Here is a 26045-nt window from a genome sequence, read left to right on the forward strand (position 1 = left end):
TTTTTTTTTTTTCGTTCTCTTAACTGTATATTCTAATTTTAAGAAAATGACAAATTATTTTGGCAAAATTAACATCTTATAGATTCCTAAAATCATGTAAATTGAATGATCATAAATATGTTCAAATTTTGGATTTAGGAAAAAATCACATGACTGATTTTTTGGTTATAATAATTGTCTAATTTTTAACCACTGTTCAATATCAGAAAAAAAAACATAAATAGCACCCCAGCAAAAAATGCACATTAATTAAATCATGACTCCACTATTAATGCAGATGAATTTGCAATGAACAACTCATCTGAATCACACCTTTTCTCTCTATCTACAATGATCATACACTTTTAGGAGTATTAAATCCACTCCTGTTGGGCACATTCATGTAAACGCTGCTTTCATCACAAGAATTGTAGTCTCGGACTGGTTTACTGTTGTCTTTTTGACTAGACTCACTATTAGAATTACTGGCAATAGGGTTCCTGCACACTATTAGTTCCAGAATATTCCCAGCTTCTGTTATTAGAGGAATGGCTAAGCAACAGTCAAAGTCTCTTGTCCTCACACCATTTACCTGTTAAAAAAATACAAGCTGATTACAAATCAACTTAGCCAAGTTACATGTACATGTATTACAGCTTAAGTCACCTGTATTCATCTACAAACTTTCTGAACTAAATTTCAAATTTTTTTTTTTTTTTCGATTTTGAACAATAAATAAAGAAATCTAATCACTTCAGGGGACAATAAACAGTAAAAAGAAATGTCTCCTTCCCTCACTAGTTTTTTCATGCCATAAGAAACATAAAATTATCTTTGAATTGCCTTACATGTTTCAACCACAGTAATCCTTAATTGTAAGGTAAACATTAACATGAAATTTACAACAATTGCACATTTTATTTTTCATTTTAATTCTTCCCTTTAAATTGAGATGGTTTAAATTTTCATATATTTTAAATGTATAAAATTTTGTGGCATACTAATTTTTTCAAAATTATCGCTGTGGACAGAAAACCAAAAAAAAAAAAATAGTACCTGTGAAATTAAATTTTAAAGCTACCTGGGACATGAAAATAATACTAATCATATTTTGAAACCACATGAATTGATACACATAAATATGTTCATTTACATTACATTGTTCATACCATAGCCATTCACTGTAAATGTGTGTGTGCAAATAAAATTGTCTATTGTCTACTGTCTTATCAGTATCAGCAGAAATAAGCAACAGAGAAAATTGATATGTTCATGATGTTTACAGTATAGTACTAATACTATAATTGCACTTATTTATTTATTCAAATTCTGTGATAAGTAATTATTCACAATATTAAGTACTTCTCTGTCTAAGAATCAGGCAAATGTGTATATGATGAGGCACATGAAGAAAAAAAAGAAATTTCATTGCATTATTCAACTATTTATACCTCATAACCTCCAGAAATTACTATCAAAGTGTTTGTAAAGTTTGCCTTTTTCAGATATTGATAGGTCAAATTTAGTTGAAATGCACGATGGAAAATGGCGGGAAAATTTTCCCACACATTTTCCTTATATAAATGTTTAAACAGTAAGTCGCAGATGCTAAATTTAAATAGCTTTCAGATGTTTTCTAGATGTATTAAATAAGTTTGCGACAAAAAAGACCAAATTGAGAAAAATGATGTGCCACTCATTGCCTGATTCTTTCACAGAATGGTACTTAAGTATTATGGAATATGCATATAAAGCCTAAATTATATGATATCTTTTAACATAATGCAAATTTAATTATCAAACTTCTGAAAATGTTTGAAAACCATCAATTGCGTAAACAAATACACATGATAAGAATTACAATTAAAGAAATATGAAATTTCTATTATAATACAATCAGAAACTTTTTTCAGTACTTTAAACATTACCTGTAGGATCCTATCAAACTGTACAAGACCAGCTCTGTCAGCAAGAGAATCCTTCCTCACGCCACTTATATAAACACCTTTCTCATACATCCCATCAGAGAGACCAAACCCAAAATCATCAGACCCTGGATCCTTCACCATCTTAATTTTATGTAACTGTACAGGTGTTGGGGCAAAAATTGTCTTCACATGCTCCTTATAAGCATTTGGTCCCAGTTTATGACCTGGTTTTGTTGAAATTTTCTTCTGTGTACCAGTGCTACTAAGTTCATCGGCACTGTGAAAGTCTTTGGCAGTACTATGGGAGAAATTTTTCGTCAGTAAAGGTTTTCCAGTGGTAGATTTTGGCCGATCAAGACTTGCTGAAGACCGTTGTTTAAGACTAGCACTAATTTGTTTCAGCATATCTGATCCATTTTCATACTCTGCAAATGATCCCGTCCAATCATCGCCATTAGCATGTTCACTATGGCTACTGTTGCTATGATTTTCCCACTCTAAATCTGAATGATTGAAGTCTGCCAGTCTATCTCTGCTCATTTCGGTCCCAGCTACTGAAGCATTTGAAGTGTTTGGCTTCAATCCTGTAATGGTTTATGTAATTTTTTATCAATGATACAAAACTTTTAATGTTGACCAAAAAACAGTTCATTTTTTATACAGTAATATCAAAAGGGTCATAAACAATCTTAACATTCTCAATGAGATAACTTCAGATTCACTTAAATAAAACAGCAAAAACCAGAATGACCCTTATATCCTTTCCCTACCAGTACACCTAGTCCATGCTCCAAGTTTTTAGTAGTGCCAGGATTGCTCATTTACTTTCATTTGGATGTACATATTAATTTGGTTATTTCATTTACGTGTTGTGTGTGTGTACTTTCTTTGCTAATCATTATCCCTAGATTATGTTCTTTTTTTATTACCATTCAAATCCTGGTTTCCTTGATTTCCTTTTAGCATAATAATATAAACTTTGTGATGGAAAGTGTCAATTGTAGTAATTTTTTTTCTCGTCAGTGACAAACCATATCCCATCTTAAGGTTTGAAGCAAAACAGCATGAAAAGACATAAAAATTTGATAGTTTGGTCTGGGTTTCATGACTTAAGTTTTTCATGAGATCTTAAATTTTAAGCAACATGATGGTGTCAAAATTTAAGTTGAAGAGGCTTATTAGGAGAAGGTTTAGAAACTGGGAAATTTGAAGTGTTTGTGTCCAATATTGTATTACATGTATTTCTCAACCAGACATGTTGATCCTAAGCTAAAAAGGACATGTATGTTAATAGGATTCTAGAGTCCATACAAGAAACAATAATGAAACTGCCAATTCTTCATATTGATATAGCAGTCATACTCACCATTAACAGATCTGTTGGCAGGTTTAGGCAATACTTGTGGTTTGCCATTGGGCAATAATGACATGACATTGTGGTAAATGTGTCCGGTTTCTGGGGCAGAACTATCCCATGATTCCATAGCACTATCTACACTTGCTACTGGTGTTGTTGATCTGTCATTCTGTGAAAAACAGATACTAAACTTGTTTTTAAGTTCTTAAAGCAAATCTCTATTATCATTGAGTCATTAATTAATTTGTATAATGATCTGAATTCAAATTTAGAGAAAAAAAAATAGGAAGATGAGTTCTCTCTTTCCTAAAGTTTTTTTTAAGTAAAATGATGTTATCAGTTTTCATAAATCTAATTCTTTACAAAGATGGGGGGCATTTTTTAATAAATGAATTTCAAACAGTTTTGAATGGTTCTGTCAAATGTAAACATTGTAACACTGTTTCTAAATGGATAAACAACTACACTAGCATCAAAAGAAAAAGAAGTAGATCAGAAACCTATAAGAACAGCTCCAGAATACTTGAACAATTACTTAAGTCTGCGAATATTCTTAACTGTTTGTGACTTTATCAATTTCAAAGACTTTGGTTAAAGTAACCACAGAAGTAAAAAATATTAAAGTTTTTTCTAACTTTTGTGGTGCCAGGCCCAGATTTCTGGATGTAAATCCATTATCACTAATTTGAAATTATAAGCAAGACGCTGATTGAAATTTCTCAACAGCTTTCAAAATGAGTCTTACATCTGTATGTTCCAGGTTCAGTGAACAAAACTCGTTTTAGCAGATACTTTTTTATTTGACTATATTTAGCAATATAAGAATTATTAATCACTTTCATGAGTGAGATAAACATGTGATGTTTATGATGTCAAAAAAATCAATTATGAGGCCTTATAATTATTAAAAATTTAGTATCTAATAGAACATTAAATGATACCCTGCCATGTTGACAAAATACTTTTGTCCAAAAACTTTTTTGTAAATAATCTGATTAACTGAATTCAAACTAGTTCTGTATTTAATGATGCTCAGTAAATATGCAAAGTTTGGAAAAAAAATCCTTCAATATCTTCAAAGGTTTTCATATGGAAATAATCGGGGTTTGGATAGATAGCTTTTCAAAGGGTATCACATAATAATGCACAACTTGTGAGGCTGCGTATGAAATACAAGAGGCCAGGTGAGCTAATAAGTGTCAAGCAGGACCTTATGAATTAAGTCACTTATCACAATAACACATTTATAATAGTGAGAAAAAAGTTTCGAATACTGCCAGAAAATGCAAGACTAGGAAAGTACAGACAAGTAAAAGACTTGAAATATAACCCTGTACTCTAAGTTGGAATATTAAACAAGTATGTGATGCCATATGGTGATTATAAGGTAAATATATGAATTAACAGTAGGAACATTGATATTACCCTAAATAAACTATTCTTGCAAACACTTTTTCAGTTCTCAAGTAAATGATTGATAGTGTTTAAAGGTTTAATTTTGAATACAAAATGAACAATACATATTGATAGTTTCTCTAAACTTAGCTTTCCATTTCTTTCTGATTTGTTCAATGTGTCATAGTTTTCCTTTACTCTTTCTTCTACCCCATACTTGACTTTTTTTTAAGAGCAACTCAGCAGATGTTTCTATAAAAGCAGATTACCCTTACCCTACCAGTGCACCTGGTCCATGCTCCCAGTTTTTAGTGGAGTCCGAGTTGCTTATTTACTTATATTACTTAGTATGTATCATTTTAGTAATTTTATATTCTTTGTTGTGTTTGTCTGTTTTCCATGTCTGATCTTGTCCTTAGATTACATTCTTTTAATTTCCACTAGAATCTTGGTTCCCTCAATTACTCTTTCATTGATATTGTACAAACTAGAGTCAATCCATCATACCTGCTAGAAAAATATATCAAACCGTACCAAGAAAATTCTTATATTATCATCATTCTTATCATCAATATAGTCAAAATATGCAACATTTTTTACATAATTTTCTAACATACCATTCGCTTCCCTTTTGTTTCTGAAAAAGAAAAGAAAACTTTTACAAACAAAAGCATATGCTAGTGCCTTTTTTATAAAAGTGCTAAAGCATTTGTACTATCATTATAACCATACTGTCTGCAGCTGAGGGAGGTATCCTAGATTACCACAGGAAGGAAGAATATCGCCTGAGACAAAGTCGAGGGTGATGTTTTTTTCTGAGTGTGGTGATTTAGTATACCACCCTCAACTACAGGCAGTTTGTGTTATTTTATACCAAATATCATTCAGCTCATGTTAAAATAAATTCTTGAAACGATCTGATGCATCATTTATTAATAGAAACTGATGGAACAATCCCACTCCTCTTTGTATAAGTCGTTGTATCTCCTATATGAATTACTGATATTTTCTTCATTTCCATTTGCAAAATTTATTTTTTAATAAATAAGTGTCTGTTGTTGTGTTTTTGAGGAAGTATAAAAAGTAGAAAATTGAATGACAGGATAAGAACAATTTCCAGTTGGAGGAGATGGTATTCTTGATGGAAGGGTGGTATTTAATGAAGAAAGGGTGGTATAACAGAATACTTAATCTTTGTTAAAAAAAATGAAAAATATAGAATTTTATGTTAAGAATAATATATTATTATACATCTGTTAAATGACTAATATATTCAATACCTTCATACAACTTTATTTTCTGTAACAGTGTTTATCAAAATTATTGAAAAATAGACTATTTTTATCCATGATAATATTCAATACAAATTTGAGTGACAGTAAGTTTCATAATATGACAGGCTAACTCACTGGATGTTTCAGCAGGTCTTGCTATCTTTAAAGTCACCAAGTCACCAGCATGTGTCAACATATTTGTTGCCTCTGTAAGAGTTTTTCCCCTTGTCGTGCTACCATTGATTCCTAAGAGTCTGTCACCCACATGTATTGCACCAGTTCTGGGTATACAAAAGACACAGTAAATAAGAACTGATGGTAACTGTACACTCTTATTGCCTCACCTTGCGTAAAATTTTCTTACCTAAAACCAGGGACTCACAAAAGGATGAATCATACTTCAACTAACTTTGAAAGTAAGGTCTCACTTTCCACTTTTAACCTTTCATAACCTTCATAACATTACATGTTAAAACATAATTTTCAAAATTCCACTGTTTACTAAAGGTGTTTTATATTGCAAAGCTTTAAAAATAAGGCTTTCAAAATCATTATATGCGATGTAAGTAAAAATTTCTCAAATAATTGACTTGAATAGATAATTCTGACAATACACATTTTTGCCTATCTGCTAACTGACAACATGGAGGCAAATTACTGTCATGTGTAAACAATATTCATACACTTTTGTACTAAATCACAAAATGATTTTAAAGTACACATTCTCAGCTTCATTTTGACTACTGTTTACCAACATACACACATATTATGCACTTACAATGCATATAATAAGGTTCAGTGTGTTTTTTTGGTACTACATCAAAAAGTGGCCATTAGACCCAGAAGTGATAAGTGAGACCTAAACCTTTCAGTTGGATTATTTCCCCTTTTCAAGCAACTGAGTCATTCTTATATACATCTACATGTGATAATGAATCGTCCATTGTACAGTTTAGGAGGGGTTGTACTTACTTGATAAACGAACAGACAGAGCCCTCCCCTAGGTAAACGATCTTGAAAACCTACTTTTTAGCTAATCCTCCTTCCACCTCATCCCAAATAATGATAGGTTCCCTACGGGTACCTGTCCCTGAAATTGTTATCCCTACTAGACCTCTTCTAACTATCTCTGGTATAGTAATATTACCACTAATATTCCCCAAACAATATTCAATACCTACTTAATAGCTAACCCTCCTTCCACCAGATCTGAGATGATGATAGGTTCCCCAGGGGTATCTGTCCCCGATATCGTTATTCCTAACGGCCCTCCTCTTCTCTGCATTTCAACAGTGTACATAACACACTCCTCTCCACTATCATCTGTAAAATATGGAATTTTTATTGTGAATCCAATATGCAAGTACATGTAATGCCAGTGAACTGAAAAAGATTGGATGATTGATTGTTATTGAATGTCATATGAAAGGTGTTCATGCATTTCAGGAAGAGAATGTCTGACCAATCAAACAGGCCCCTTCTATTTACTAGTCAAGACACACTAAGCTGATCTTAATTGTGCAAGTTAACAGAAGCAACAGCCCATAGGTACACATGTCAGCCCAGTCAGACTCATTATTCTGACTCTAAGCCAACCCAGATGTCACTGTATCCCCAAAATACTGCATGCTTGGCAGGGATGCAGTGACTACCAATTCAAGTCTATGGTGTAACATGCCCAGGAATCAAACCCATGACCTCCGACCTCGTGCCAAATATATGTCTAAGATGGTTGTCAATAGCATTGCTTGAAATGGACTTTTTATTAAATGTCTGAAAATGTCCTAAATTTTAAACATATTTTGTATAAAATGGGTCAAAGACAGAAGTGGCAGTGCTGTTGTAGAGTACTTTTTTGTACTGAAATTGTCCCGAAAAATGGGACCCCATATTGAAGTTACGTACCATCGTTGCTGTGATTAGTAGTTGCTGAGGAAAGTGTTATGAAAAATTTTGCATTTGATCAGAAATTTTGAAAAATACACTAAATCAGTAAACAGGAAGTAGAAGAACCTGAAATCGCATCCCACACTATGGTACCCCATGCTGAAGTTGAGTACCAAATATCTAGTGGTTGTAATTTAAAGTTGCTGAGAAAAATGTTAAATAAATATTTTCCCCTCCCACCTGCCCACATCACAATCACATTCTATAAGTCCATTTGAATGAGTGCAACCTGGATCAAAAAGGAAGTGTATACAAATATGTTTTAAAAAAAAAAAAGATTTTTTTATTTTAAGTCACTAAACACAGCCTCTTTTGCTTAGTATCTTTTGAAATTTGTTGTTTAAATTCAAACAAAGTTAAAAAAAAATAAATAAATCCACAAAATCAAGGCAAATTAAAAGAAATTTTAAAAAGATACCTTACTTTTCTACATTTTCAGTGAACTGATTTCATTGAAATATTTACCATACAATAATGCCCTTAGTTAAATTATAATAGACTGCACCACAGTCTGGCTATGTACTTGGATTTTAATGTCCCTTATAATCATTTGTTTATGATGCCTAAATATATTTTTGCTGATGTTTGCAATTCATGTACTTGAGTATAAAAGAAAGTTTGGATCATCATTTATTGCCTTATATCATATAACTGTTAGCACAGTTTAGCTCAATCAGTGTAAGTATTTGTAAGAATCAGGCAAAATGGGAAAAATCAGGAAACGTGCATGTCAAAATCCCACTGATTTGACAATAAAATATCACACAAGGATACCTTCTCTATTTGAAAAGACCATTATTTGATCTCTAAATCACTGGTTTTGTGCATACATTTTTCAATAGAATCTTAGAAAAATGAGGTTTTTGACAGAGTTATCTGCCTTTGAAATGTTCATTTTCAGTACATATCAATGAAATCTTATCTCAATGGTCCAGCATGATATGGACACTCTTGTCAATTTTCTTGATTCTGATGGTGCAAATAGTTAAATTACACTATCAAACAGGTGGTTTTTTCCATACCATGTTCCACCGACTGCATGATTCTTACAGGGACTGACACTTAAATATGACACTACTCATTTCATATAAGAAAGTCAATTGAACTGACTAATAAACAACCTGAGAAAGGATCATCTCTCTTTAACTTCAATTTGATGATTTCATCATTTGACTGCAAGAGATGAAGAGCATCTTCAACCATCATATTCTCAGTTCGGACTTCATTAATGGCTAACAACTTGTCTCCTGGCTGTATTGAACCACATCTACAATAAAACAATGATAATATTTGTGTAATTCTGTTTGGAGAACTACTACATGTATTCTAAAATTTTATACATGCAAGATGATTAAAAACTATGATGTCAATGTTATTTTGATTGTCTGCTCCGACTTCTAGTTATCTGTATGAACCATAAAATGTCATTACCTTACAATGTATTTTAAATTTTATTCTAGATCTATTTGCATTGGTGGACTCATTTTTTTTTTTTTTTAAATGCTTAAATGTAAACTGAGGTGAAATTTTCATGATACCCAAATACTAAACAAGACTGAAAAGTAGACTGAGAGTCTATATACATGTACCCCTAATGTTCAATGGCTGGACATAAAAATACAGTAGTAATACCAAACTCAACTTAGGTGATGATGGTATAATGTGTTTTTTTTTTGGACTTACTTGTATGTAAAAATCAAAGAATTCTGCTTGGTGATTGATAGCCAATTTTAAGAGTAAAGTACAATGGGGCCAAGAAAGAAAAGGAAAAGGACAAAATCAGAGAACATTAAACAAAAAATTATTTAGTAATTTTGTTTTGAAGCGGAAGAAAATCATGCCTGTTAAATTAAATCAAAATTTATAAGAATCTGGCAAATGGGAACAAATCTTGAATATGCTAGTCAAAAAACCCATTGATCTGACAATATAATTTCACTCAAAGAATCTTTTCTATTTAAAATGATTACTAGTGATCTCTATATCACTAGATATGTTTGGAAATTGTTCATTAGAATGTTTTAAAAATTTAGACAGAGTACTCTGCCCTTGAAGTTTTAATTTGCAATGCATTTCAATTAAATCATAACTCATATTACCAAAATGATATGGAAATTCTAGTCTCTATTCCTTAATTTTGGTGCTACAATTAGCCAAATTACACAGACAATATGGAAGGTTATGTCATGATATGTTTTCTCTACTGCCTGATTCTTACATAGAATGACACTTTAAAAATTACTTAGACATACCTGTGAGCAGCACTGCCCTTCTTCACATCTGTTATTATCAAATGGTCATTGGATTTACCACTACTTCCTGTAAAATATCAGGATTTTGGTTAAAAACTTGAAGGCTTGCTATTCATTGTCCATTAAATGCAGAGGGAAATGATTTCAAAAAAATCATTCAACATTAAATACATGAAATAAGTATTTTAATTCCTCAAACTAAAGGATATGACACTGTAGACATTAAATATGTCATAAATATTTCATAATTGTTTCATTTCTACAATTGTATTAAATGAATGTTACCAGCAAATATTCTCAGAAATAAGACTAAAAAAATTAAAATAAAAATTCAAGTTACTTTAACAAATAAATACTCCTTGAATTTTGTTATATTATAGCCCTCACCATACAAAGCTTTCTGTTTGTGGTATGGTACTTTGTGGTACAATTTCATAAAGATCTATACATTTATACTCTAATGTCTATGGACAACAATTCATACCTGACAAACAGATGCCTAATCCACCTTTGACCATAGGAAGCTTGACAACAAAAGTTCCAGAGGTTAAAATCACAGATTCTGTAATAAAATAATGATAATTTTCATATAAAGTTGTATCTTTTGTAGATATAAGCCTTATTTTTTATCATTTGGAACACAAAACATTCATTTAATTTTTTTTTATGTACATTGGGGGGAAATAGAATATTACAGAAAATCAACCTTTAAATAATAGAAATCAAGAAAACAAAATAAAAACCATTATGATATTTCATCACTCATGGAAACAAAGTTTCTAAAATTTGTCAAATTGGGACAAGGAGTATAGAGAAATTCATCCAAACAAGAACTTTTTGTGCCATCTGTTTTTTGTAGTCTCCACATTTTATCTACTTATGCATATGTTTATGTTCACAATCCTTCCTTAAATTGTATTGTAATGATCTTTGAAGAATATATTCACAACAGTTTTATTTTCATGTGTAGGTCTTACTGCAAAACTTGCAAATACCAAATGCTGCAAAAAATAAGGATTGTAATAAAGAAAATCAATTATAAGAAGAATTGAATGTTTCAGTGTAAAAGCATCAACTGGTCATATATTTTGGACAAAAAGCTAAAGAGAATGTACTACAGTCAATGCTTTACATGCCGATGAAATATAAATTATGAAACAAACAATTCTAAAGTGTCAGCTTCTATAAGAATCAGGCAAAAAGGGAAAAATCAGAAATGCATGTCAAAACCCCAACGATCTGACAACACAATTTCACTCTATTTGAAAAGACAATTGTTAAATCTTAGATCACAGTATTTGCTCAAAAAATTTTCAATAGGATGTAATAAAATTGAGGTTTTTGACAGAGTTATCTGCCCATGAAATGTTCATTTGTAGTGCATTTCAATGAAATAATAACTCAACTTACCAAAATGATATGGAAAAGCTCAAATCTTGTTTCCTTGATTCTGATGGTGCAAAAAAGTCTAACTGAAACTTTCATAATGAAGGGTTTTCACCCACTGCCTGATTCTTACAGAGACTGACATCTAAATAACACATGAAACATACCAGTGACATCAAACTCAACTTCCAGATCACATCTATGTCTACACTCCCTCAGTAAAAGATTGACTTCATCTATAGTCTTATCAGTCAGGTTCTGTCCGTTGACAGAGAGTATTCTGTCCCCTTCTTGAATCAATGCACACCTTTAAAGTATGTAAAGATTTAAAACTCGGTTAAAAATCAAATAATCTTGACAACACTATGATTATCTCATAACTGACAAACGCTATCTGAAATGCTTATGAAGAAACTATATGGTTTTTATTACATGCATGTATAATGCCAAATTCATGAATGGTTAAACTTGTTCTGGTATGATCAGCCTTTGGTATCACTTGTCACATACATGTACATGTCTATTTCTATCAAGGACATCATCTTTTATACAACTTAACCTTTTGCAAATGCAAAATTAAGAAAAAATCTTTAGTACAAAAACATACAATTAATTAGACATATGAAAATAAGAATTGAATGATGTAAAACTTCATGCTTAACCTTAAGAATTGGGGAAAATTTTTTTTCATTCAATTTCCACACTTTACACCTACTTATCAGCGGTACTGCCAGTCTGTACATAGGACACCACAGGGGCCTCTCCTAGGACTGAAGAATCATTCAAACATCCCTCAACTGTCAATCCCAGACCTCGGTAGTCAGCATACAGTCTTAACTCCATGGTCTCTGCTCTGCCTATCTGGTTACCTAACATAACAGAGGTTCCCATGGAGGAAATTGACACTGTAAAAAATTGAATCACACCTGTACAGTTGTACATAGAAATAGTATGTACAATTTTGGATGCTTGTTATGACCACAAATGTATATGCTATATCATGTCCTCCAGTCTGATATGGACTTTTTGAGTGCCTGATATGGATTTACTTTTGAAAAAAAAACCCAGGACATTAGCATCATGCCCTAGCAAGCAATTTCCCTCCCCACATCGGACCTCAGTTATAAAAGCACTTATGGTCATCTCCAACCAAAAATATGGCTGAAGCAGTGGATGTCTGGCGCTTCAGAGAAATCAATATATGACACTTATCTATTTGTTGAAGACATGAAAAACCCTAAAACCACAAGTGACTGCAAGATCATCCATGATTGATGCAAAAAAAAAGATCTTCTAGAATAAGAACAATTTCAACATTGTTGTCAATGGAACAAAAACTCAATTCATTATGTCATTTATCTAAATATGTGATAAATAGATCATTACGTGGCATATTCATATTGGCCCTGGTATCATCCCTCAACTATATCAGACCTCAGGCATGAAGTCTTCAGTCTGATACAGGAGTTTTGGGATGATATCATGGCCGATGAGGATAATGCATGTAATAATCTTAAATTATTTTCACTAATTTTGTGAGCAAGAAAATTAAATGCAACAGTAAATCCCCTTGAATAAACCTCTTTAAAGCACACTAAATAGTACATCTTTGAGAGAGTATTAGAGGCAAAAAAGAAATCAGTGAGCAATGACTCACTAGTGATAGCCCCGCTTTCAATCATGATATAACAAAAGTAAACTGTCCTCGGTAAACAGAAAGCTGAGATGTAATTTTTCTAAAAATAAATCCCACCATATCATTCCTACAGGAAGAATGTATTAAAATTTCAAGCCGATGTGATAAGTATCTGCTGAGAAAACTGTGACGGAAAAATTTTTTTCAGATGGAAACATGGATGCTTCAACAAGGATAAAAAAGTATACCTACCTCCAACGAGGCATAGGTATAATAATGCAACAATAAAATAAGTCACCTTATAATATACCAAATATTACATCTCTGAGAGAGAGTGTAAGAGGCAAAATCAACACTATCACTCACTTCAATAATCTGATGATAAATAGACCTTTAACTTGATTTCCTACATAAATATTGCTTTTAGTATAAAAGTTATTCTGCATAATTACAAAAAGTAATCGTAGATAAAATGAGGGTAAGTTTTATAGAAATCATTCATTTCTGTTTACATGGGATGTGCATTCAAAGGAAAAATTCATGCAACAGTTAGGAAGACTGAATCTGTAAAACGCTATTGTTAAGGACAGTAATTCTTTTCAAAGTTCAGAAAAAGTGCAGAGGGATGACTTACTAAGGTGTAAAAAATGCTTTATTTTTGGTAATTATAACAAAGCATGAAAAAACAGTATTTTATACTTTTATATTTATCTCATTTTGAAATAAACGTAAATGGTAACAAAACATATCTCATACCTACACAAGACATAAAAAAAAATAATATTTTCAAATGCATGTAACATCTTTTTTTTTAAATCACAAATTTTACAACTGCCAAAATAATATACAAAATGAAAATTAAAATATAAAAATTTGCAAATTTTCAATATTATGGCTGTCTGTTTAGGAAAATAATTCAAAACTAGAAAAACTGTGAGTAAGGCTCACTTGGTGATACTCCCCCCTCTCCCTCCACAGAAACCATATAGGAAACCCCATAATTGAATTACGCATTCAGATGGGGGGGGGAAAACAACAAAAAAGGAGGTGCACAATGGCATTAAGTTACAAAGAATCTGTGAAAGTTTCATCAAATTCCATTCAGGGGTATCAGAGGAGTTGTGGAGAAGAAGAAGGTCCCCTTGGTCAACAAATGCTGAAGTCAATATTTTGCAGCAGGAAACCCAAAAAAAATCATTCAGATGAAAAAAAAACAAATTAGGAGATGCACAATGGCATCGTGTAATAAAAAATCTGTGAAAGTTTCATCAAATTCAATTCAGCTGTTTCAGAGGAGTTGCAGAATAGAAGTGGGTTCCCGCTAGGTCCACAAATGATAAAGCCCATATTTCGCAGCAGGCACTCTAAAAATTATTCAGACAGAAAAGCAAAAACAAAGGTGCATGATGGCCTCATGTAATAAAGATTCCGTGAAAGAATCACCAAATTATATTTGCCAGTTTCAGTGGAGTAGCAGATTGAACAGGTGACTAACTGATAAATGGACAGACACCATAATCACTATATACCTCCTGCTTTTCAATTTGGGAATATAACTAAACTCCGGTCTGACAGCCTCTAAAAAAATTCTTTGATGGTTTTATTGTTAATTTACATGTACCTGAAGCAATAAACCATAATGGAAGCAGGAGGTTTAGTGCCCTTTGATACCCACCATTTGTATCAGAAATGCATGTACCAAGTCAACACTATTTCGGTGGTTTCTAACTTTCCAGTATTTGCCTTGACACTATTATTTGTTAACTGGACTTTCCTTTTCTTGACTATTACCTAAAGTTTGCCACTCAGTTGGGCAATTTTGTTATTACCCTTTATTGCCTTACCATTAGATGCTTTCGATCTCATAAGTTTCTTCCTTCCTGACAGTCGTAGCGTACTGGAGCCTGACATCATTATGTTGTTGGCGGAACCTGTAGAGTTATATATACTGAAGCTACTTGGAGTAGATAAGGAGGCAGGAATGGCAGGTACAGAAGCAGCTGTAGACATGCAACCAGTATTGGAACGTACTAAAGTGAAAGTAGATATAAATAGCTTTAAAAGGGAAAGTAGAGGATTTAATGATACATGGGAAAATATGAAAAAGTATTATATAAAGGATTATAAAACATGCATAATGTAAATTGAAAAAACACTTTGTAAAAATGTAAAAATAAGTCCTAAAATATATATTATAAATTCAGAAATTATATTTTTAATTATTGCAAAAAATGCTATCGTTAATATAAACTTGCATCATTGACTTTTCAACTTTACACATTTAGGCTTGTTTTAAAAATTGCAAAAATTAAATTCACATTTTCAACTACCATAAAATGACAAAATTGTGGTAATTAACTCATCCAATAATCTCTGAATCTACAGTACCAGCTAGCCTAGTATTTTATAAATTGTAAATATATTGGAATGATCAATAGAGTTTGTAAGTCTTGTTCTAGTTTCAGTTTTCCTTCCAGAATTTTAGATGTAGAACGTATTGAAATCCGAAGGCCGGTCTGCATTTTATAGTTCACTTCCGGGAAATGAAAATGCTGTATCACTATGCAAAATTTTCTATTTCTATGCTTTTCTTAACATTTTTATTCAGTAGAACTAGATATTTGTCATTTTTTATCAGTATTTTTTCACAAAAATATATTTTGCTTTTAACATTGAACTCAATGCTATGTTAATGATGAATCTCTATGCATTGGAATGGGTTTGTTTTTTTGTTTGTTGGGGTTTAACGTCTGAGCAGCAATATTTCAGCTATATTCAGACAAGCATTGGAATGGGAGATGAGGACTCATTCTCATGAAATCACAGAGTCATGTGACGAGACTTACATACTCTATTATGTATTAAATAAAATGTCATTGTGACAATATGCATTTGAAATTCCAGTGCACTGACATTGTTATATCAAAATTTTACATAATTGGTTTGGTATTTTAAGTACCCTACAATTAAGTAAATGCCTAAGAAACGCAACAAAAATCAGAACCAGAAATAAAAAATTGTTAGAAAAGCTCACTGAGGAGTACCCCATTCCACACCCCAGAAATTGTATGTTTGAAATATGGACAAAAAGTCATCAAACAGGCAGTTAATGTCACTCAAGTTTCTAATAAAATCCTTCTATATGGCATATCTATATAAGTTTCTGTAACAAGTAGTTGTGATAAATAGTTGTAAGAAAATTGTAAAAAAAAATATAGACAAGACAAACAAAACAGACAGACATCATGACCACTATATACCTCCTGCTTTCAAAGTCAAGAGTTGAAAAACTTAAATACACTTGCAGCAACCATAATATTACATGTACCACTAAAGCACATGTACTTTAATTTTGAAATGTTTCTGAATTGTTACTCTATTTTTGAGGCAATTGTGCTTATGGTGATTTTTATTTAAGGAATGACAGTTATTTTTTTATCTATGAGGAAATAACCTCAATCATGTGGTGCTTACTTAATAACCTGTATAGAAGCTTATTTTCAAGTGTGCACCACAGGCACTGAAATTATTTCAAATAAGACAGGAAAAATATAGCAGTCATTCCTTCTAATTTAATTTTAGTATCAAAATTTACGGAATAAATCAGCAAAAAAGGTTGATGATGTCATAGTCACATTATCAAACTTGGTTTATGAGATGATGTACATTTTTTTACTCCATCAGAAAAGTTATTACATCTGCAACTAAATTATTAGAATACAAACCAATGCTGTTTTTAATTCCTTTCCTAGAAATCATGTCTCTAGATGTTTGTTGTTCTACAATCCTAGCTGGTAATATCTCTAACTTGACCATCTCATCCAGACTACATTTAAGTAACTGTGTGGCCTCAGCTATAGACATGTGTTCTACACTTGTCCCCTCTATAGATCTAATTAAATCACCAACATGTAAAGCTCCACATCTGAAATATGCATTTTTTACATAATTTTAATCATAAATTACAAGGATAATTGATAGTAAGTGTACATCTAATAGAATACATGAATTCACACTTGTCATTTTGCTCCGAATCAGCTTTTGATGTCAATGAAACAATGTGATTTTAAATTGTGACATCATTAATCTTTAAGTTGAAGGAGAATTCAGTACAAAAACAATGGGAAATATATCATTTTCACCCATGGCATCCACAAGTGTAAATATGTCTATCACTACACATTTGAAAAAAACATTTTTTTTAAATCTTTTCCAAATTATCAATTTTAGGAATTACCTAGTACTAAAAATACATTTGTAGACTTAAAGGGCTTACTTAGACAACCTTACTTCATGTGTAATAAATTACTTGAATAAAAAAGGCAAATTTATTATACGCTAAAATAATTTCAACACGGTTTTTTTTTACTATTGTGGGTGAAAAAAATTTAAAATATAAGATTCATCAGGAGTTTCTCCGTAAAGTTCATGAACTGCTTAAAATCAGGAAAATAAAAAGTTGCTTTATACTTCGCTGTACACTTCGCAAAATTAAAACCCCCATATAATTGTCAAAAAGTGATTTTGACAGAAAAATATAAGTTTCTCAAAGAACCTCCATATATAATAGCCCTAATGATTCTGCAAAATTTGACTGCTTATAGTTTAATTCTACCATTTAACACTTGAGACCATTTAACAAAAATGTTTGAAAATTGTTTTCTAAGTTTTTGACTGGTTTGTGTTGTAGACACATTCAGACTTTAATAGCACTTGTCAAAAATGGCAAAACAAACTTCTGGGTAGGCACCAAAAAAAAATAGGGTTGATGGAGTTAGCAGAACATAGGTGTTTTTTTTTCAAACCTCATGGAGACTCCATTTTATTATCATTTCATCAAGTGACAGCACAGGGTAAAATAATAACATAAACGGTCAGCGAGGTGGTGAAACAAAATGATAAAATGGAAACTCCATGAATTATTTTGATTCTATTAGGACCTGTTTCCTCATGTTTTTGAAACAACACAGCCATTATATTGCAAGAAATCACGACCATTGTGGAGAAATGTCTACTGTGATGTTGATAACATTGGGTTTAACTTATCAATGAAGTTAGAAAAACTTCAATCATATGTCTATGATTTTAGTGATATTTTTATCATCACTTTACTAAGGCTGTAGTCTAAAGATCTTTGAGGCATGTCATATTAAAAAGCAAAACTGACAGCAGTATTGAAACCTTGCAAATCATAATCCTGTAAAATCCATTACCTATCAGCCAGACTCATTGGGTCCATGCTGTCTATTGATAGACACCATTTTCCCTGATGAGAAGTCTGTGACAGTCCAAGTCCTAAAGATGTCCCTGGAACTCTACCTATCTCTACCAGTAAAGGACCTGTAGCATTCTTTACAGTGTCTGAAAATCATACATTTTCAAATACACGCAGTACACAAAAATACCAATCAGACAAATAAAAACCACGATATTCCTCTCATGTCCCATGACAGTAAATACATGATTTTTAAAACATTTTCACCCTTTTCATCAAAATACATTGGCAAGGCAAAATATAAGACAGAAATTTAAGATGATGACTTCTCTTGAACACTGTTTATTCATGTGGTGTCAGCTTATGTGTTCTAAAAAATGTTTTTGCCTGTGGATTTTCCATCTTTGATTCCCCCTTCTATTGGAACTTTGGTGTTTTCGCTATTTGCACTTAACATGCATAGTTTTTTTTTTTATTTTCTTCTGTATTTACTAAAAAACTCTTGATATTTTGTATCATGTTTTTTTCCAGCTTGCTTTCCACAAACAATTGTTTACAATCTATTATTTTTTTGCAGTGGCTTTGGTGTTCTCTTTTTTGTCAACGTTAAATTGTCTAAATTTACAAGAAATAAGCTTAATTACACTTTTCTTCAAAGAAACTTTACTTACCCATAACAGAAACATCATATTCTACAGTAAAGTTTGCTTCATGTCCACACTGTTGAAGAAACATTGAGGCCTCAGACAGGGTAAAATGTGCCACATTATATTCATTGACTGCTATTATTCTGTCTCCAACTTGAATACACCCATCCCTACAATAAATGATATCTACAATCACGATATTAAATCTATTTATCATTTTTCCAGAGGGGAAGGCTGGACTTGCCAGACAAGAACGACCAGGGATACGAGGATAATAGGGTCAACAAATTTTTATTGCCACTGGAAATAGGGGAAGAGGGTAAGGTCGGGCAATTTAGCTTCCTGGACTGAGAATAGGAAGATAAAGTATTTCTTGGGGAGGGAATAAAACATTCTCAAACAGCCACAAGTCATTTCTTGCAATCACAGCCTACTAAAAGTTATTAGGACTATTTTTTTGGGGGGAAATTGAGATACATAAATACAAGTACACTGTTTCATGATTGAACACTGCTTTGAGGGTCTATATTGTTATATATAAAATACAGAAATTCTGGAATTTTTGCATACATTTTTCATTGTGATTTTTGTCTTTTTGTACAAATGAGCAATTTTCATTTAATAGACCCTGCATTTAAAATGTTTTAAAAAAAAATCAACAATGCAAACAAAATAGCTTCAATTACAGCAATCAATTTTCTTTCTAATTAAGAAATCCTTGTATTATTTTTCTCTCTTTCAGCAACAGGAATTTTGTTCTGTGTTCATAAAGTTTTCTTAATTCAAAATTTCTACATCTTGAAAAGTTTTCAGATGTTTTATTTTACCTATCAGCTGCACCACCAGGCCTTATCTGAGTCACTGTAAGGGGTCTGGATTTCTGTGGCTTGTTGTCATACCCCCCTCGTAATGTGAATCCAAACCCGCCACTGTCTCTCTCTAATGAAATGATATGCTGCTTACAGCACACAGAAAATGAATTGAATGCTGAAAAGATATTATAGAAAACCAAGTTAATGATCATGCAATCTGAGAATAAATACTCTTAATCAACTAATGTGTCTTACATGTATTTATGAAAACAGCAGTCTTACTTTATCACCCTGATGTGGGGGTTTAAAAATGCTTTGTTGCTTAACATGTCAGTTCCTATAAATATCTGTAATAAAACCACCAACGGAATAAGATCAGTTTCCCAGCTGACTCAATAACAAATATCCATGACTTATTTTTCTACATAATTTTTTTTCTAACTGTTTAAGAAGCAGCTTTTATAAACATCAGACAAGAGGTGATACATACATTTCAAAATCTAAAAAAAAATAACTTTTATTTCTGATTCAGTAACAATTACCAACCATATAACAGGAATTCGGCTATTGTATTTTTGAAATAAAAATCCTATAAATTGTACATGAAATTTGCCAGAGTTATGGTTCTTTAGTTGATTTATGAGGGAGATGGATGTATGGTGTTTTCTCTTAAATACAGATCTGTATAGAGAAAAGAATATGGATTATGTAAAAATATTGCATATGTAGTCCATAAAGTATCATTTGTTTTGGGGGTTTTCTGTACCATGTATAGCCTCCAGCATTGGCAGTGCCTGCATTTTATATGGAGTGGTACATAAAAGAACCCTACTTACAATTATCAGGCAGCTGATATTCCACTTCCAGTATAACCTGCTCTCCTGTATTCTTCAGTAAGTTTATGATTTCATCGTGTTTCATACCAGCTGTCTTGATACCATTTACTGATAGTATTACATCATCAACTTCTAATGCATCAGACCTGTTGGTTAAAATACATACATGTATAGCAAAAATAATATACATGTAAAAGTACAATTTGTGTAAGTAAAGCAAGGACATTTTAATATGTCAGTATGACTATCAAGTGTCAATTTAATTCTGTTATTCATGTTTAATTTTTGCAACAACACTGTATTTACATGTAATTCAATTTGTATTTAAAAATGGTGTATGGAACCAAGAAAAAAAAAAGCCTTAAAATATAACTTCATAGTTACTTTTAACCCAAAATCAATGTAGTGTCTACATTAAAATGTAGATCATGATGTTAAAGGTGTCCCTTCAGCAGGTAAAGAAAAGACAAACAGACACAACTCTTACAAATCATTGGAACGTTTGAATTCAACATTTAACATCAATCTCATGTAAGCATTAAAGTAACTTAGATTATTTTCATTCTGTTTCAAATGATAGGCTTTTGTGAAATTGAATATGACACAAACGTATCACTGATTTCAAGAGCTATTTCCTTTAACCTAGGTCTACCTCCTTAAAATGAAGGATGTGTATGGGCAAAGTAGGTGTTTAGTTTACCCTTGGTTCAAAAACATTTAAACAAACATGGAGGGTTATTAGAAGTTGTTAAGATATTTTTTCTTTTGATTCAGAGTTCAGTAGAGACAGGTTTCACAATACTGACATGTGTTATTCAAGCTACTTCTACAAACCTATGGGCAGTTCCTCCAGGTCTAATACTGGATACTGTTGGCCTGAACCCTTTGTCCTCACCGCCTACAATACAAAAACATATCTTAAAATAACACAAATATCACTCATGGTCAATACATACAAATACTGTTATCTTTTTAAACAACATCTTCCACTACAATTTGCTCACCTTTTAAATTTTTATCAACCGTGTTATTATTAAAAATTTACAATACCATAATATTTTTACACTTAACTAATATATAGTGATCAAGTGGGCCATGTCTCCACAACTAACTTTCCAGTTCATGGGCCAAAATACATTTTTCAGAAATTTTCATAGTTATTGTTGGCCTGTAGCAGTAAATTTTACAGACCCACCTCCATTTTGACAAGCCTTTGACCTCAGACTGCTGCTTAATCATGAAGACTGCAGTGGCCACCCTTAAACATTTAGATTCATGTACATGAAGTAGTTTTTAGATAAAACACAGTAACGAATATATAGCTACATGTACATAGTTCTTGTTAGCTTGATTAATTTATCTTTTATCCACAACAAACACTAAAAATGAATGCGTTTTTGTTCTCCTTTCACCCTCCATAATACAGGGCAAAGACATACCTATCTTATAAATACTTATCTGTGTTGTAGCATTTCTGAAAAAGGTGGAACACCCCATTTTATTTCTTAAAGAAGAATTCTATTGTGTAAAACCCTCTATAATATTTTTACACACATATACATGCTCATATACAAAAGATAAAAATTCTGGTACTCCAATGCATTTCAGTAAATTCTGCATGGTTCAAACCATACTTACCAGAAACAATGAACCCAAGTCCACTGCCATCCTGTTTGTACAGTTCTATTACTGCAACTGCCTTCTTGTCATCTGGAAAAGTAACATATATTACATCTAGTTACATTTGGTTAATATGAACTTTGCTTTTTTTATAAATTGGAGGGAATACAGGAATTATTCTAAGTAAATTTTTGGGACTGAAGTTTCCATTCAGTTATATTCATATCCAAAAATATATTAAGTAGACTGCAGACATGAATCTTAAGGAGATTGTTACAGATATACATAAGCACAGCCATGTAAAAATCTGGCAGATCCTATGATTTAGGGGGCACAGGGTAAATTTTATTCCACTAATTATTTTGTTCCAATGTCATGAATGTATGTCAAATATTATAAACATGGTTTTAAATTGACAAAACACTGCTTGGGAAAATGGTTTTTAAGTTCCCTAACAAAGCAACAAAATTTGCTCAAATTAAGAGTTATCTCTCTTTTTTAAATGAATTTCAATGCTTTCTATGTAATTTATTTCTCTTTAACCGTTGCAGTTAATCAAAAACTTGCATTCAACTTAGAGAAAGGATGCATTTGTGATATGAAAAAGGTGAAAAAAATTCTTGAAAACAAAATTTGTCATGTGCCACCCACTGCCTGGTTTTTGCTTGGACAACCTCTTAAAAACGAGTTTCTAAATTAAGAAGTAGCAATAACTAAGGTACATTCATGGATAAAACAAAGTGGGGAACATCAAAAGGACAATAGATTAAGACCAAATTGTACAACATAATTTAACTACTCAGCACACACAGAAAAATGAACAGCATAAACCCAAAAAACAATGGGAGTGAACTCAGGGCTTTAGAAGGGTTATCATTCCCACTTCTTGCAAAAAAAAAACCCTTACTACTTGTTGAACAAAAGACTGGTTAAAATTAAATATAATTAAACATATGCTAAAAAGCTGTATTGTTCATATTCATTTTTATAACTATTCAAGAGGACCAACTAATACATTTACATGTAACTATACTTCATTATTTTTATAGGACGTATATGTAATAGAGTATTCTAAATTGCATACATGCACTATCACTGCCAACTCACAATGTTGTTTCGGAATATACATCAATGCCTTCAATACAATATATGCCCTTGCATTATTAATTATTAATTGAAAATACAACTGTTGCTGTTCGTTACATATATCAATATTTCTTTGAAGCCCTCTTGTACATGTACATGTATGTGTCTGATCCTCTGAGGATGATGAATTATCTTGTCTGGTTTTGTCTAAAATATGGTTGTTTTAAAAAGTCAGAATGAATAAAGTGCAATTATTCATACCTTCAGAAACATCATCTACTGATGATAATCTGTCATGTCTTCTCTCTTTTAACTTCAAAGGGTCTAAAAAAGGAAAGAAAAATAAAAGTGTTAAACACAGTAAAGAGAAAAACAGCATTCCAGGGAAAAAAAAACATTTGTATACTTGGGCATATAATGGGCTGAAAAGCCTGAAAGTTCTATACCCCTAAGAATATTGCACACGTTACTTAAATTGTTTAAACTAAAAAGAGTTAGAATGCTGATCAAACAGGTTGAGAAATGCACATACAATTTTGAACTATTCTGATATAAGAAAGTAAAACTGGGGCACTTACAGAAATTTCAATAAATGGGGGAGCTAAAATGCCTTAGAGGGGGTCGCTTGAGTGATTTCCATTAGTTTTCTTTATTATCAATCAAACTTTTCTGATAAAAAAAATTATGAAATACTGATGCAATTTTCTGTTTCATTAGTCCATATAATTAGGGCATTTGCTGGGGTATATTTTTTACCTGATTTTTTTGCCTTCACAGGCCATTGAGGGAGGCAACATCAGCCTGACCACTAGTTTTTACATTTGGGGATTCATACATCCCCTGACCTTTCTATTTGGGGTACAAGGGGTTTATCAAGGGTACTTACATGGTATTACCAGACATACTCAGAATAATATTTTACTTATGATATACATGTACCTGGTAATCAAGTATTATTCTCAAATGTCAACATATTTTGATAATGAAAATTCCGTTCCAGAAGACGGAACTAATGGAAGACCAGAAATTCAAAGATTGAATTATAGATAAAATATAGTAAACGTACATAAACCAACATTTTGACTTGTGAATGTATGTACACTTACATGTACATGATTGCTTTTTTTTTGGTACATGAAAAACATACTGCAGTATGTGAATGGGCATGCTGCCACATATTCCAAGATTGCTCTGACGTCCAACGGCTGATTTGTCAGAAAAGCTGGGGTTGTGGGAGGTCACAGCTTGTTCCATATAAAAAACAAGAAAATTTAAATTCGGTAAATTCAAGGAAAGCCAGTCACAATGTACATTGTATGTGTTGTTGCATGTAAATCAGACAAAACTTTCGACATGTTTTTCACTCTGTATGAAATTTCCACACTGCTTAGTTTTACAAAATTTCACAATATTTAACTCTGTGATCTGGAATTTTGTAAAGTTCAAGATCATGATATTTTTCTATTTTTATTTTTGATTTCCATTCTCAAAACACCTACATGTATAACTGCACAAAAGTATGTATAATGTACATAATATTGTCAATAGTATAAACTTTTATTTCATACCTATTTTTAACTTTTCATGAGCCAAGAAGTAGTAAATTTTAGTCTTAAAGAGCTAAATCCCATGTTTTTTATATGGGACCAGCTCTGACGTCCCAGGGCCCCAGCTTGACTGACTAACCAACAGCTGGCAATCTCGGACTAGCTGCTATGTATAATAAATATAAGCTGCCCAAGATGCATAATTATTTGGACTACCATTTATCCAAACAGTGAGGGAATATACAACAGTAGAATAACAAAAACCAAAATAAATAATTGATGTACAAATGTACATGTATATACACAATTTTGATATTTAACTAAGCAATAAGCATTATACAAACAGCTCAGTCAATGCAAAAGGTACATTTTTTCAAATATTTAAACTGGGTGAAATGAACGATGAGTAAATTGCATGACCCTCAGAAGTAAGATGGACTGAGAAATACAACATAACACCCGATTTTTTCGATCATTAAATATGATATGGGATGAAAAAGGAAGTACCTGGCTCATAAACTGAACCCCTCAAACAATCGGGCTTCCAACCGGGCATTTTGTGGTCAGCATTAGATTTAAGTAACAAAAATATCAATCATTTTCAATGTTTTGAAAATTTTCCATTTCTTTTCAGTTCATTCGGACGCCTCGTAGTATTTTAAAAAGAAGAAAGGACCCCAGAATGATCAAAGAAATTTTAAACGGAAACCGTATCCGGTGAAGAAATAAACTTATTTCCGAAAAAGGTGTATTCTCAAATCTCATTGCGAATCAAATACATTGTGTTGGTTGATTTCTCATTTTGGTCCGATTAGGAAAAATAATTAATAGTTATTTTTTTATATAAAAAAAAAAAACATACACACGCACAAACACATGCTGCTCAGCGGCTAGATATATCTAGTTTCACAAGTCTGTTCACCTTTGTAACGAAAAGGTTAAGAACTATATTTTATTAGCAGAAATACTAGAGACTGAAAATGGAGAGAGATAATTTAATATTGTCAGGTGTTTATCTCTTAATTCGGAAATTAGAAAAAAAAATAAACTGATGTGTAATTATTTTAAAATTTCCGCAAGTGTTGAATTTAAGTCATTTAATAATTAAACAAAAAACACATTTGAGTT

General features: G+C 31.9%; 1 protein-coding gene across 2 annotated transcripts; it reads right to left on the minus strand.

Moving 5' to 3' along the window:
* Nucleotides 1–25579, minus strand: LOC148628238 (glutamate receptor-interacting protein 1-like). Of its 2 annotated transcripts, XM_088584970.1 has the most exons (21): nucleotides 25425–25579; nucleotides 23632–23694; nucleotides 22303–22374; nucleotides 21499–21562; nucleotides 20665–20810; nucleotides 19844–20003; nucleotides 19041–19186; nucleotides 18368–18515; nucleotides 16880–17079; nucleotides 14999–15184; nucleotides 12234–12423; nucleotides 11686–11825; nucleotides 10617–10694; nucleotides 10133–10199; nucleotides 9002–9147; nucleotides 7115–7256; nucleotides 6069–6214; nucleotides 5277–5296; nucleotides 3274–3433; nucleotides 1908–2491; nucleotides 1–571 (listed from the first exon to the last, which is right to left on the minus strand). In XM_088584970.1, exons 1-21 carry the CDS (start codon nucleotides 25471–25473, stop codon nucleotides 335–337), a joined length of 3144 nt encoding a protein of 1047 aa, XP_088441096.1. In that variant the 5' UTR covers nucleotides 25474–25579; the 3' UTR covers nucleotides 1–334. The 2 variants fall into 2 exon arrangements, with proteins under 2 accessions (XP_088441096.1, XP_088441104.1); XM_088584978.1 differs by lacking the exon at nucleotides 14999–15184 and having other exon boundaries at nucleotides 201–571.
* Nucleotides 25580–26045: the final 466 nt, after the last annotated feature.

This window comes from Perna viridis, chromosome 1, assembly GCF_037379345.1.
Source record: "Perna viridis isolate PV_CMFRI_1.1 ecotype Kerala chromosome 1, ASM3737934v1, whole genome shotgun sequence".
NCBI lineage: Eukaryota > Metazoa > Mollusca > Bivalvia > Mytilida > Mytilidae > Perna > Perna viridis.

Excerpts from the sequence above, each read along its gene's own strand:
- LOC148628238 (XM_088584970.1), bottom strand. The coding sequence starts at position 25,473 with ATGCCCGGTTGGAAGCCCGATTGTTTGAGGGGTTCAGTTTATGAGCCA. Across the intron at positions 20,004-20,664 it reads ATATCAGCTGCCTGATAATT|CATTCAATTCATTTTCTGTG; the intron begins GTAAGTAGGGTT and ends ATATCTTTTCAG. Across the intron at positions 572-1,907 it reads AGTTTGATAGGATCCTACAG|GTAAATGGTGTGAGGACAAG; the intron begins GTAATGTTTAAA and ends TTTTTTTAACAG.